This window comes from Uloborus diversus, chromosome 5 (assembly GCF_026930045.1).
Source record: "Uloborus diversus isolate 005 chromosome 5, Udiv.v.3.1, whole genome shotgun sequence".
Lineage (NCBI taxonomy): Eukaryota > Metazoa > Arthropoda > Arachnida > Araneae > Uloboridae > Uloborus > Uloborus diversus.
Genome location: NC_072735.1, coordinates 53,002,107 through 53,018,386, shown reverse-complemented (window position 1 = coordinate 53,018,386; position 16,280 = coordinate 53,002,107). Strand labels below are relative to the sequence as shown.

General features: G+C 34.2%; 1 protein-coding gene across 1 annotated transcript in view; it reads left to right on the top strand.

Annotated features, from left to right (window-relative positions):
* LOC129222452 (uncharacterized) overlaps positions 1 to 16,280 on the top strand; it is a 114,559-nt gene that overhangs the window by 40,801 nt on the left and 57,478 nt on the right. The window contains exons 14-15 of the mRNA XM_054856966.1: positions 9,638 to 9,817; positions 13,303 to 14,301. Coding sequence (XP_054712941.1) covers positions 9,638 to 9,817; positions 13,303 to 14,301 — 1,179 coding nt within the window. The remainder of the gene's footprint in view (positions 1 to 9,637; positions 9,818 to 13,302; positions 14,302 to 16,280) is intronic.

Sequence of the window (16,280 nt, the reverse complement as noted above, 5' to 3'; positions counted from 1 at the left end):
TGACTCAGTTTAGTGTGTATTTTGAGGAAGTAAATAAAAAAAGAGTGCCGTATTTGAGAAAAAGGGCACACAAAGTTTGCTATTTAACGTTACGCGTATACAGAGTACTGACTTCCTTTAAATCGTAGTGTTTTAGAAACAAAAATTTGAATATGTTACCTATTTAATTCTACTTACTATGTTCTACAGTCATCAGATAATCCATTATTTGTTCTTGGAGAGCATAGTTCTATAAATAGAAATCTTTCAAAAACAATGTTGAATGCACCAAACAAAATTAAAACGTTGCAATCAGTTAAGGTTTTTCTGTGTTTTAAAAATGCAATTATTTTTGCACTTAAATTTGAAATTAACACTTTTTTAATAAATAACTCACAAATTTAAACATGTTATCCAGTTTATATGAATAATATTAGGTTTAGATGAATTTGAAATATTTTATAGCAATATAATAAAACTAAACTCCCAAAAAGCATTTTAAATAAAGTAATATGAAGTTTTAAAAATGTGGTTGAACGAGTTTGATTTCGAGATTTTTTTTTCCTCGTCTGTTAAAAGTTTCCGTCTGATAACTGGTATAAATTCCTGAAATAATCGATTCAGCTTGTCTCAAAGGGAATTCTTTTCAAAATTTCGAAATAGAAATTGATTTTTCTTAAACCCATCTCGCCGCTAAAAATCCAAAGATATTGTCAAGTTATTAAAAATACACAAGTGAACATGATTTCCTCTTTGGAAACATATTTATTCCCAAGATCAAACAGTAAGAATGTTTTGCATTCTTACAAAGCTAGATTTTGATACCGTAACGTATCCGCGGGAGAAAAGGAAGGGAACAAATGGAGTGGCAGTTTCTATAACTTGCGTATTTCTGAAATACATATTTGAAGGCTGCATTAGCAATCAATTATTCCGAAGAGGGTTGTAATTTCAGAAGGGGATTATTCGCTAACATTTGGACTGATCGGGAGTGCTGTTTCGAATAACTCAGATATGAATGTTTCTCGATAAATAATTCAAAATAATAAGAGTAACGGTGGATTAACAGCATTGATTTCAACAGGGGCTAAAAGTTTGCTGCTGACTTCCAACATACGGGATTGGTTTTGCATAGTTTAATTACACGCCCTCGTGTCGACTCATTTGCATTTTTTATTCTATCCTTACTGGGTGATAGAATAACGTAATGTAATGTAACGGAAAATGTTAAAAATACTTTCCTTCAAATCATATTGACTTGTTGATTGCTCTATAACGTCGTTTATCACAGAAATGTATTCTTTGTCATTTTAGTATCCGCAGCAATAATCTGTTACAATGTACACACATTGTCGCTGTCGTAGTGGGGACGAATACATAAAAAGTGAGCTTTTAAAAGCGAAAAACATAATTACAAAATAAACTAAAGTTAAATAATGCAAAGTATTGATATTTTGGAAAATACCGCTCAAAATTTGTATTCAGTCGAGTCTCGATTTACGCGAGGGATGCGTTCCAAGACCCCTCGCTTAAGGCGAAATTTTGTGTTGTGGAAAAGGGGGTGTATACGAATTTTTTGTAGACATACTTTGTTATAAGTAAAATAACACAACGTGTATAAAGTACAAATAAAAGAATTGAAAAAAGAATGAAAAACTCAGTTGTTTACTGGCTATCAATTGTAAGCCCCTTTATCAGTGCATGAAAAGAATGAATGGTTCACCAATGCAAACCAAACGACAAATGAACGAAAAATGAAAGGAAGCAAAGTGAATATTTTTTTAAATAGACAAGATCCCGGAAACTTGCGTAACCAGAACAACAAGGACACTGATACTGAGAAAAAAGTCACTGGCGAAATTTTTTTTGAAGATAAGATTTCCAAACACCTGGTAAGGAGGGCGTACTCGAAAAATCATTAACAACTGAAGCGAGATTTTCCAGATGTAATAAGATTCCCAAAACTCTAAATCGTAAATCGAAGAACCATCCATGAATAATTTTGGCAGAAGAAAAATCGAAAATGTAACTGTAAGACCAACAGTGTTGTGCAATAGAGGAGCGTTTTAAATCTTGTTTCTTGACATAATTTTCATGTTCTTTAATACGGAATTTAAGAGAACGTCGGGTCTGTCCTATGTATGTCATTTGACACTGACAAGAAATACTATAAATGCCCCATCTGTCAAGTTCCTGAACCAAGTGTTTTAGTAGCGAAAATTTAAGTTTATTGACAGGGGCAACTAAAACAGGTTCAGGAATTTGCAGATTCTATTTTAAAATTTATATTCATACAGAAAACAGTTTTAAGCTTGAAAGCAAGAACATAACTGATCCAAATATTGGCTTTTTATTTTATCAATGACTAGTGTTACCCGCATGGCTTTGCCCATAATAGAACTAGTATGTTGTGGCCATCACGAAACTTTCTTCTATATTTTTCTTTTTTTTTCTGATCCCTCCCCATGCTTGACGAGGAAGCAATATTCCCAACAAAAACAAAATTACACATGCAAAAACTTGACGACCATCCCAATGTCTGAATTATTGCAAAAGCAAAGCAAAGAGCGAAAATTGAAAGTTATTTTAAAAGCCTTGCTTGAATTAATTACAAATATTTTATTTGTTAACAAACATAAGATGGCAACAGTTAAAAATTTTAAATCATTGAGATAATATTTCCTATCATTTCCATACAATTAAAACCACGAGAAATACGCAGACGACAATCTATTACGATTTATCTTTCTTATTGTTGCATTAATAAAGCTATTTTTATTCGCAAAAAAAAAAAAAAAAAAAAAAAATCAACACCTCTTGGAGCGATTGGCGTCAAAATTGAACCAAAGCCTGTTTACGTATGGATTCACATATATTCCAAATTTCAACCAGAACGTAGCATTACTTCTTGACATAGGGTACTCACAATGGAAAAAAAGAACGGGCGATTGCGCTACCCCCTTTTTAGCTGTTGACACCAAAATGAAATCAGCTCTTATACCCACTAAGGGCTACTTGCCGATAAATTTTTCTTTCATTCCGTTCATTATTTTTTGAGATACAGCAGTCACAATTGACGACAAAAAAAAACGTTCTATAGCTCAACCCCCGTTTGAGTTATTGACACCAAAATTGAATCAGCACCTGTTCCTGTTAATGGCAACATATGGACCAAATTTTGTTTGATTCCGCCAGTTACTTCCTGAGGAATAGCAAGCACGCGTAACTCAAAAAAACGTCCCATTGCTCCACCCCCTTGGAGGAATTCGCGCCAAAAACCAATGGGCACAAGTTCACATACGGGCACATATGTGTACCAAATTTCGTTCGATTTCATGCGGTAGTTTTTGCTGTAGAGCGGCCACAAAAAACTGGTCACACACAGACGTGACACACATACATACACACACACACATACATACATACACACACACACACACAGACAGACACATTTTCCAAAAATAGTGAAAATTAACTCAGCACACCTCAAAACGTTCGAATCCGTCAAAATTCGAAATTCGAAAATTTGCACGAATCCAATACTTTCTTCTATATATTAGATATAGAAGAAAGTAAAAATTAAAAGGTATTTTGGTTCGCCTGTATATTTACAAATAATGTATGGTGAATTTTCTCGCCAATTAGCTTGTACCCATGTTACGGTTCCACGTTATGATAATTTCGTATCTCGTCAATTGGCTTGTGCCCAAATTACGGTTCCACGTTATGATAATTTCGTAATTTACTTGTCCATCTTTTAATATTTTTCTTCTTAAAATTGGAAAGAACTACATCGAATTTTTTAAAAATCGCTTCGAGGTGCACACTCCCATGCTACAAACTTACTTTGTGCCAAATTTCATGAAAATCGGCCGAATGGTCTAAGCGCTATGCGCAGAAATCCAGACATCCAGATACCTCCGGACAGAGAGACTTTCAGCTTTATCTTCTTTATCTTTACTAATAATAAAGTTGAAAGTCTCTCTGTCTGGATGTCAGGAAGATGTCTAGATGTCCGGAGGATGTCTGGGTGTATGGATCTCTGTGACGCGCATAGCGCCTAGACCGTTCTGCCGATTTTCATGAAATTTTGCAAAGTTAGTTTGTAGCATGGGAATGTGCACCTCGAAGCGATTTTTCAAAAATTCGATGTGGTTCTTTTTCTATTCCAATTTTCAGAACAAAACTATCATAAGATGGAGGAGTAAATTACAAAATTATCATTACGTGGAACCGTAACTTGAGCATAACCCAATTGGCGAGATACGAAATTATCATAACGTGGAATTGTAACATGAGTACAAGCCAATTGGCGAGAAAATTCACCATACATTATTTGTAAATATACAGGCGAACCAAAAGACCTTTTTATTTTTCTACTACGGGCAAAGCCGTGCCGGTACCACTAGTTATTAGTAAAGACGATATAGCGTTAACGTGACCATGCTTCTTTCAAACGTCACTCATGTTTAAAACAGAAGACAGTGAACCAATTCTATGTAGGAAATGCGAGAAATTATTTACATATTGTAAATACAACAATATTATTGCCTTGTCATAATACATTTTATTTCATTATTCTATAAATTGTATTTAATTTCGATACAAAATATAGCTTTTAATCGTAATAAACAGTAAGTGCTTCTTTAAGGATATGTTTTTCTTATTACCTATATAACGCGGATGATTTGGATTTTCGATTCTCACGATTGTCCGTGGTTCTAACTAGTCCAGATTATCGCAGATGTCCAACTTTTATGAAATATTTTTCTACTAATAGATATTTCTCAGGTTGATTGATGAATCATGTTATAAATAAACTTAGCAGCTGCATTTAAGTATTGTTAGAAATACGCGTTACTTGAGAAGCCGGAACTCCCATTAGCTAAAACCACCAGAGTTATGTTGGCGCATGAGATAATATTCAAACTGTTAATGACATTCCAACTTCCGGGTATTTCCTGCTTCCTGTAAACACTTTATCAAACTTCAAAATGCTCATCTGTTCCTCGTGACAATGGTCGCATTGGTAATTATACGATATGTCTTACACATTAAAGAGCACTCCACTGTAGATGGTGGCTCTCTGTTACAGCTTTAAAGTGAAATTTATGTCTGTTTTAACCGACGTGGCGGTCAATGCACCCAGAAACGCGTTTGATAACGCCGTGTAAATGTCTTAAACTCGCATATTAAACTCTTAGACTGATGGTTGTGTTGTAACCATTATGCAGTCGCGACTTAAGTGAAAGAATGATCTTTCTAGACCCGAAGTTTGCAGTATGTTGTTCAATCGACTCTAGTCGTCTGGAAGTTCAAGTACTTAATGATTACCGTCTGACATGCAAAATAGTTTAAGTCAATTAAATGTTTTACTCTCCTTGATTACTCTTGAATATTCATTAAAGAAAATTTAATGTATTTGCCAAACTGTTTTAGAATTTGAATTTAAGTGGATCGTAAGAATGCTTGGCAGATTATTCTGAAATAAGTTCAGCTTGCTTGCAAGTAAAATTTTTCATTTCACTTTTTACCTTCCTTTTGTTTCCGTTAAAGTTCCATATAAAATACATAATTGGTGCTGCCTCACATTGTTATTTCTTTTTTATAAACTTTTAAGCAAAACAAGCGATTGACTGAGACTATGTATTCCAACAAGATGAAAAATAACGCATGAAATTAATTTCGGACACATAAGAAAAAGAAAAGACATTTAATAATATGAAAAATGCTTTTTAAATAACTCGACAACAAAATAAAATTTTAAAGCTCCATAAAAATGTGAAATAATCCACTAAATAAATATATTTAGTCATTATTTAACGATAAAAGTTTATTTGAAAAGCAAAATTGAAACATGAAAACAAAAAAGACTGCGATGTGAACGGCATTTTTCTTTTTTCACCATCTTAAAAAGTTGACACCGTGATTAAAATGAGTGTAGCACTCATAAAAAAAATAAATAAACTGATATGACATAAGTCATGGGATAACTCCTAATATCGTGTCGGACTTCTTTTTGTTAGTCAAAATACAAGAATTCGACGCGCCAAGGACTCAAAAAACTGTTGGAAGTCCTTGACAGAAATATTGAGCCCAGCTGACACCATAGATGTCCATGATTGCGAAAGTGTTGCCGCTGCGGGATTTCGTACACAAACTGATCTCTCGATTATGCTCTATAAATCAGGGGTTCTCAAACTTTTTCGACTCGCATCACCCTTTGCAGAACTAGAACTTTCTCACGGCACCCCAGTTCATCTCTAATATATAAGATAAGTGCACCCTCAGGTTCATAACCTAGTATCTCACTCAATTTTTATGAATTGACTCCAACTTTTGCATGATCATCAGATGACTCATTACAACTAAGGAAAGACTAAAGAAGTGAAAATTTAAGTTTTAATTATGTTTTCCAGCAATTTTAACAAAAACAGATGGTTTTAAGCATTAATAGAAACATAAATAAAAATAATAAATAACTTTGTTCATACTAGTAACCTACAGTGATCCAAAAGAAACTTACCGTAAAATAAGGTCAGGTAGTTTTGACATCACTCTTCTGTAATAACTTTTGTTCCTGGTTTCTGCTTGTTTCTCTTGCCTGGTAATTAGAAACTGCTAGTTGGACCTTGTTTTGCACAATCACCTTAAATATATATTAATACCATAAACAGTTCGTGGCACCTCTCGTCTCGTCCTATGACACCCCAGGTTGCTGCGGCAACCAGTTTCAGAATCCCTGCTATAAATGATAGATGGAATTCACGTCGGGCGATTTAGGTGGGCAAATCATTTACTGGAACCCGCGAAAAGATTTTTCTAGCCAACTGCAATTCTTTGCAGTCGAGTGACATGGCGCAATGCTATCCTAAAAACGTCCTCGTTATTTGGGTAGGCGTCTATAATTGGGTAAAACCCATAAATGCGAGTGGTCTTAAAGTAATTGACGTAACCATTTTCAGTCAGTCAATGGTTCAGTTGCACCAGAGAACCCAGTCCACGACTCACGACATGTAGATACAGCCTACACCGTTGTGAAGTCAACAGGTTGCACAGTGCCAATTTGGATTCTTGACTTCATGTGCTCTACGTCACATGCGTGACGGTTTGGTCAAGATCGAACAGTTCTTATCAACTGAAATCATGATTCCACTGACCTTGCCACTGTATTCCAGTTGGCTTCTAGAGTTCATCTTATATGATCGCAAGCCTAAGAGAAGCGTTATAAAAGATGTAGTGCTTGTTGTGGAGTCACTACAGTCGTTTGTTGCCAGATCCCATCAAAGCTAGCTTTTGCAATTCTCTTACAAAATGCCTATAGTTATGTCCTACATTGATTTCTATGATTGTCTCACGCAGTGTTTCTTGTCTGTTAAACCTGGCAATTCTACTCTAAATTCGCTGGTATCGGTCATCACCGGTGTATTTCGAAACTACTGCAGTAATTACAATAAAGTGATACATAAATTTAAAGACAAATATAAGGTGAGTTCGAGTAAGTGCGTCCGCGTGGTAAGTGCGTCCTCTGATAATTTTGGGAATGCTGGCCTGAAGAGATTTCTGCCATATATTGAATATGTCGGGAGAATGTCTAGTGATAATTCCTAAAAGTAGAGATTGGCACTGGTACTCATAGATAAAACACAATCAGCGATAACTTAAATGTCTTGAGCAGAACTGTAATGTGAAGATTGAGGAGGTTAGAGTTTTGTTTATTTTGCTGGGATATTAAACGACTGAAGTCAGCAAGTGTAAGTTGTATTGTTTAGTAACAAGTTACTACTAGCATACATGGCGTATTTTAATTAATTATTCTAACCAGACTTTGATTGTAAGCTCACTTACCCCTTTTTTAAAGTAAAACGGGGAAGTGCGTTCCATATTGTAGTGAAAGTGCGACCACATGATTTTGCCTTTAATTTATATTTCCAGTTCGTTCTTTATTGCCCTTTTCTATAACTTCCACTAAATTTCAATTGTACATTTAATTTAGAAAATGGGGAGAATCTATGCTCGAAAGAATGGATCAAGAGAAATCGTATTTGAAGGATAACCTCTTAGCAACGTTAGTCTTTAAAAACTGAAAAATGAGGTGTCAATTAGATAATTTTAATGCAGCAGTTAGGTAATTTGACGTTCCAAAACGAACGTTTTAGACCATTTAAAAGCTAGACGAGGTTGGATATCTTCGTTTGGTAGAGTTTCTGCGATTCTTCAATTGGTAGAAGGAATACAGAGAATTTAGATGAAAGCAATGACTATGGGACAAAAATGAGTTTAAAAGCAATCAACGAGAAAGCTTTATGTCTGAAGAAACCAGAAAATATGAAGAAATTAAATATTTAGAGAAATCAAGAAAGGAGATATCGACCGTGTCTTCTGTAAATTGGGCAAATCAAAATATGTAAAAAAGAGATCAAGTCAATCATAAAAATCATAATTATATACAAAAACTATACATATAAGTTTCTAAAGGAAAATATACTTTTAAATTCATTAGTACAGTGTAACATTCATGATCAATTCAATGTAAATATAAATGCGTGATGAAAATGGCCAAGGTTCGCACTTATCCCGTCACGTGGGGAAAGTGTGACCCTTAGAAGAAGTGCCTTAAAAGAGATTTTAAAGCTTCTGCTTGTGTTTAAATACCATAATATATGCTTGAAAAGCTCAAGAAAGGACCTGAAAACGAACCTAAAAAATTTAGTAAACATACAATATTTTTAACAGAGCACCATCCCTCAGAAACTGATCTTTGAAAATTTGGATACGCACTTACCCGAACTTACCTTACCAAGTTATTTTCTTATAAAGTTAATTATACAAATGTGCTGAATTTGAGCACGTTGTGCAAAATGTGCTCAGTGTTGGAGCTTTTTCTTACGCGACAGCTTCTAATTCGTAATCCAGCTAGTTTCAAAAATTTTAGAATATCACACTGTCAATTTTTCGGAGTGCTACACAAATGTGTTCTTGAAGTTTTTGTAATGTTTTCGCATCGGGGTTGATAAAAAATGTTTTTGACGCAACGCCGTAAAATGAAATCACATGTCGTGTGGAAAAAACTGCATTAAAGATGTCGCGTAACAAAAGGCTCACACATCAAGCATTTGTGACTCAAAGTAAAAAAAAAAAACTTGGTATGTTTCTCTTTACATTCATGCATCACTTTTTGTAATATGTGCAGTAGTTTATAAAGTATGATTTCTAAAAATCTGGTCCATGATATGAAGCAGTGAGAAGCAAAGGGATGTAAGTGGAGATTTTCAAGTTTCGAGTAAAACGCGTTTAAAGATAGCGTCCTAGGCAGGCTTTCATTGATTTGTTTTCTAAATCATGGCGTACAGCAGAACCTACTATGGCTACTAGTACTATCTCTTGCCTCAAGACAGAGGAGAGGTTCCCTTACTTTACTATTTGTACTCGTTATCTCCAAATTTTTAATTTTGCCACTTCCATTCCTTTGCTTCTCCCTGCCTCATATGTACTACTCATATGTACTATGAGGTACTACTCATATGACTACTCATAGAGTACTACTCATATGTACTCTATGATGATCCAATAGTTTTAATATAATTAATTTTCACTATTTTTTTTAAATTTTTTTGTCTGTGTTTTAATTACGCTGAATCACTACTATTAATTTCAGAATGCACAGAAAGCTCCAGGACAGAGAAATCAATGGACAACATGGATTTTTAGAGCTCCTACACCCAGTATCAAACTCCTGTGGCAGACAATTCTCTCGTATCAGTTGTCACTTTACAGCTCGGAAGCTCTTTCTCAGAAAGTAAAATCCAGTTTCGTTCACGCCAAACATCTTCCAATGGTAAGGATAAACTGCATTATTTCTAGTTTAAAATCTCTGATTATTGATCTTTAATATACTGATTTTTAACTGTCAGAGCCCAGCGTAATACACGTATAAGTGTGATTTTTTTCAAAGTTCGATCCATCGCAAAATGAAAACCATACCAAAAGTGAAGAATTTTTAACTTAGCTGCATGATCCAGATACTTATCTACATAGTTGACAATCTAATTGAGATATTTGTAGCAGAATTGAATCAACCTTCATCACACTAGTTACATTAGGCAGTGCCTGGTCTTACACTCCATTCTTTATACCGATCTGAGAAAATTTTTGTCCTCCGGGTAGGATTTTCATGCGAAAGAAGAAACAGAAATCATTTGGAATCAATCCTGAACTGTAATGATTGGACATAATGCACAATAATATCTGTACGTTTTTTAACATTGTTTTCGCACGTTGTGGTTACTCATATAAGTTTTCCATGCAGATTGCTCATTTGTTAACTTTCTGCTGCACGGCACCTCTTAGCATTTGAAAATCGATTGATAGCATTCACTTCACTTCACTCTCTAGGGTCCCCCGTACCCACCACTACACGCGATTTAATCGGTTGGATAGGGTCCCGAAGACAGCTCTGCTTTTCCATCCTGAGCAGGAGCTTCTGATCCAGCAACCCCAGAGACTTGGAATGTAAAGACTTTGTGACCATGACCATATTTTATATGCTTTAGTCACCATTAACGAACACGAAGAATCTTCGATCGACTGGCTTCAAACTCAGGACCTCTCCTGTTACAAATCCAACGCCTTGCCGATCAGGCCACCTCGGTTAATGATAGCATACAACGCATTCATACTTTGAGGGAGATTCTATATTTTGATGTACAGTAGCTCCCAAAAGTGTTCGTACACCTACGACTTTCAATGAAATAGGCCCTTATCCATTGGTTAGAACTAATATTTCGAAATAGGTATTTTAGTATAAGATTTATGATCCATTATTAACAATACTACATGAAATTTTTTAATAAAACATTAAAACTCATTTTCTTAAAAAATCAAAAACCAAAAAAAAAGCCAGAAATTTTATCTCACAAAAGTCTTCGTACATTTTGAAAAAGTGTCAAAAAAATAGTAAATAATATAACTTTTTTACTAAGTTATTATTTAGTAGAATATCATGCAGTAGCAACAACAGCTTTTAAACGTCTGGGAACAGATTTTATTGTTTTTTCTTTCTTTTTTTTGTGCAACTTCTGAGTAAGTGTTCAGCCGCACTTCGAGTCTTACTGTTTCTAGTTCGCTTTTCGTTTCAATGGTGTATTTTCGTAATCTAGCCACCAGATATCTCCAAATATGTTCCATTAAGTTTAAATCTGGCGATTGAGGAGATATTGCTAAGCTTATAAGGACAAATTTTGAGACACCAAACGCAAAGTGTGCTTCTTATCGTTATCTTGATAAAAAACAAAGTTGTTTCCGAATACCAAATTTTGGGCCAATAATTTAAAATTGGTTTTTAAAATATTTAAATGAACAGCATGATTCATTATTTCATCAAAAAATTCCAAATCTCCAAGTCCTGATGCTGATATGCATCCTCGCACAAGAACCCCTTCACCGTCCTGATAAACTGATCCAACTAAGTTCTTAAGATCAAGTTCCTCATTTTTTCTTCTATTGAAAAGTATACAACAATTTAACCCAAAATGTTGAATTTATTTTTATCTATAAGTAAGACGTTGTTCCAAAACGTTTTGAGCTTATTTGTCATTAATTTTACGACGGAAAGCGTAAGCTTACTGTTTTTCGCACGAACAAGAAAATTTCTGCGGGAAGAGGTCCCATTTAATCCAGCTAATCAGAGAACTTGGCGAACAATTTTAGGTGAAAATTAAACGTAAAAGGTTTCATTCAAATCTGCAGAAACTTTTTCAGCTCTAAAATGTGTACTTTAAAAAAACTTTTAATTTTAAACCTCCGATCACGCATTGTTAACTTAGCCAGTTGACCTTTTCTTACCTTGTTTTCGATCCGATTCTTGTCTTTAAAGCATTTTATCAAGCACTTCCCTATAGAATGATAAAAATTAACCTATTTAAAGACATTTCAAACCAATTTACGTTTACTGTGAGGGGAAAAAATCAAATTTCGAATCGTGTTTTTTGTTTTCTACGTATACCTGCCATTTAAAAATAAGCAGAATATTAGGGAATGAATAAACAAAAAATTAAAGGCAAATGACTTTACAGTGTCATTACAATGCAAAAATAATAAAAAAACCACCTATGATAATTTTAATTATGAAATTCTTCGAAAATATTTCAGTGTACGATGACTTTTGTGGCGTATTTTTTCTCTGTCTCTTCGTTTTTTGAGAAATTTCAAAAATAAAATCTGGCAATATTTTGAAAAAAAAAAAAAAAACTACTGGGTTTTATTCAGAATGGCATAGGAATGGTGTGAAAAAAAGTTGGACTTCATATTCGAATTCAATTTTGCATTATTTTGGTTTTACTACAAAGTTTCAAGGAGTACGAACACTTTTGGGAGCCACTGTCTGTTTACTTGCAATTTGCGTGCGCAAAACAAACAACTACGATCATTGAGAAGCGATAAAATGGAGGGAGTGAAGACTTTCATTCATGCAGCCAAAATCCCAAGTCATGTGATAGATTTTAAAACAAAGCATTGGAAGAAATCAAGTTTCTTTTGCTAATTTCACGTAAAACATGTAGACCATTTTTTTTTTTGTTGAGTCACATGACTTGGCGCTTTTGCCTCAGCTTTTGCTAAGCCAATGGCTGAACTTGCTCCCTCCATTTAATAATTCCTGCTATAAGACTACGACCTGACGCGGTAGATAGGTATACAAAAGAAACTGTGCACTACATCTGCGTGTAGCGCCATCGGTTGGCAAGGAAATTATTATTTGGCGACCGTTCTGGCCACAAAAAAAAAAAAAAAAAAAAAAAAAAAAAAAAAAAAAAACTCGTTATTCCCTTAATTTATGCAAACCTGATTTCAAGTATTCGTGAAAATGTGCAAAGGTATACGTAGCTGAGCAATGCTTCTTATTAAATGCAATTACAAAACCTTTACAAGGATTTGTCCTCTCTAGACATAACTGGTATTTGATCATGTTTCTTTCGCTATTCCTTTTTTGCGTTTGGCCTTAGGTGTAGGATTTACTGAAGGTACCTCTGGCTTGACTCTTGACAAATGAATAAAAAATCACCCCGAAATAAAGTCGTCAGATGAGTAATTCGTTTACTCGATTGTGTCATGAATAAAATTTTAAAATGAAAATACACCAAATTATATTTTCTGGAATCATATTTCTTAGTTAAATAATTCTAAATTCTCTCCAATGTCTTTTTTATTCTGGTCAGATGGTTTTAAAAAAGTTAAAAATTGAAATAAAAGTTAGTGTTGTGAAGTTTCTTTTTTGTTTCTGAATAACTTTAGAAGTCGTGATGTTAACTTTGGTTTCTTTCGCAGATAATACCGAAGAAAAATACTAAGTACGAAGAATCTTCCTTTATGACGTTAACAGCTGGTCCTTGTTATTCATCTTCTGCTCCCAATACTTTGAGAAAATCTATTTTTCCTATTTATGGCTCTAATACAGTTATAAAAGGAAATCTAACGGGCGAGGAAGATTCAATGAAAGCAGAAAGAACCCTTGCGAGCTCATCTGGAAATCGGCAGCAAGAAATTTTACGAGAAATGAAGAGCAATGGAAGCTATTTTTCATTGAACGAACCTATCACCACGAATGCCACTGTCGGCTTAAGAAGGGGATTTTTCCGCTCAAAATCGTATGGCAACGATGAGCCAATTCCTTTTATCGACTCGACCGAGGAAAATAATTCGGGAACAGAATCAATTATTGTTAGCGAAGGGGATGAGATGACATTTCTCAAAGATGTGGAACCCGATAACGTAGATTCGAAATTCAATGAAAAAATAGATACTTCTACAGAATTGGCTTATAACTGTTCGGAAGGAGATTTGGAGGATCCATTCGCTATAGCGACAAATGACAAATCGATTCAAACTGATGAGCCCTCACTGGTAACTTGTGCAAGGAAAGTTTCAAGAAAAAGATTTCCAAGACTTGGCACCTTTGAGAGAATTAAAATAGATAAGAAAATCTCGTTGGGAAGCACCGAGGTGCCCAACACTGGTCATCCTGTAACTGGTACTTCGTCTAAACATCGTCGACACGTGCCTACAACTTTGTCGAAGGAACATCTTCTGTGTTCCGTGTCACCCGGAGAAACTGAAAGTAAAGAGATTTGTGGTTCCACTCCACCAGTTGTTGCGCACCCAAAGCGATCGAAAAGTTTCTTCGCTCGTTTCTGGAAAAAGAACGCTAAACCTAACCTTTCAAAGAGTGATTCTGAAGATGGGCAGTCGTCTATAAACAACTGTGAAGAATGTGCGGAAATGGAGCGGCCACCGGATTACGACACGGTAGTCGAGTTATCAGAAAAGGTAAGATTCATACATGTATCAAAATTTAATTTTATTAGTTTTTTCACAACTTTTAGTGCTATTTAAAAATTGTTATTGCTGTTGAGTTCAAATTTGTGCAATATAATACATACACGGTACGGATTTATAACCTTCTTTTTAAAATCGATTAAGAGTAAATTTATGATAATTCATTAAGCTAATTCTTCTTTAGTTAAATATTGGCAATTGGGCCCTTTTCAATATTTTATCTTGATTATTCGTCTAAATTTCACCATTAGAAAACAAAACCTGATCGTAAATTTTCTGACAGTCATCAACATCTTTACAATTACACTTCAGGACATTTGCATGTACTTTTAGCTACGCGAAGAAAAAAAAATAATGACATGACGTTTGTTGACATCTTGATTATGCAAGGCATATTCGAACATTTAATACTATCAAATTCAATGTTATGAACTTCAATATATTTTTGTGATGTTGCAATTTTTTCTTGAAAATCTACATTGCATTGAAAATTGAAAAGAAAATACTAGTTAACAATTGTTTCTTTAGCGTGATCAATCATTTTCTTCTTGATATCGTTAACTCCAGCTAAATTTATTTCAGAAGCTTTCACATCATGTCACATTTTGTTGATGCAGGATTAAATGAATTAATTCTTTACAACGACTTTTACCAAAACGCATTTACGCAACCGTAAAAATTAGACGTTACAATTTAGTTAGTCTTTTATATTTTAGTTAACAGTCTGTAAAATATAAGTTCCAGGAACACAAAAAACTTAATACTTGTTTTTACGCTACTTCTAATTGATGGACGTTTTAAAACCAGGGTTTCTGTCTAAGTCTATATTAAGACAAAAGAGATTATGTGTGTATATTAAAAATTATTGTGTTCGGTTAATTCCTTGTAATTGACTGCAGCAGGCAGGTAAATGAAGTAACTGCGCAGTTTTCATTAATTTTCATTTTCTGCATTTTTGTCATCTATTGTACGTTAATTTTACCGTACAAGCTTGCTTATTTGGTTTTTGCAGAAAAATAAGTCAAAGTTCCAACATTTCCCTATTGTTAGTATTGAATCCAAAACACATTTCTTCAAATATCTCGGAAATTTATTTTTGCAGATACTGCTGTTTACCTGCACACGGTCGTGTGTAGGACTAATGCGATTTTCAATTACGTAAACAACAAAAGTTTAGAACCATTTAAATTGAAATATTAACGTAGAACGCATTTTTGTCGATATGACTTTGCACAGCGTAAAAATACCCGTGGAAATTTGCGTACTTCTGCAACTTTGTTTTATTGAGAGGAAAAAACCTAAATTTAATCCACGTTTTAGTTTAAACCACAGCTGATTTTTTGTTTCTAAATTCGAGAAAAATTTGAACCAAATTTAATGAGAAAAATTACTAAAAAGAAAATAATAATTTCAGAAGAAGTTTATTTTTATTTCGTAACAGTAAACTTCATCGCACGCGATACTGCACTTAATACAGACGTAAACCGAATAAATAGCATACTGTCAAGTGCGCGTACTTGGGACAGTTTATGAACTTTTACCTCTAGTAGCGTATAAATCATGTTTTCCTTTCGAACGAAGTATTCTATTTTTGGGATGTGCCTTAGTACTTCACCTTAGGACAAGGTGTAGATGCCTCACGAAAAAGTAAAACAAGATGTTCATTGTCCCAAGTTAGGTACCTCTCTTTCTAGCTTGGAACACTTTTCATTTTTGTCTTTCTTTTATTCATGCAACATTAAATAATAGTTTGAGGCATTAACAATCATTTTAAAGAAGTTTATTTTACTACTCAATAAAGAAAAAAATAATATTCTGTAGAAATGATTTAATATTGTAAACCGTTGAAAAACTTCAGAATGTATACCTGCGCCTGAAAATATTGAATGTTGCTTCAGCATTCTTCATTCCTTTGAATGTAATATTTCAGCGTCCCCCCCCAATATGTGGAAGCATAAAAGCAATGAGTG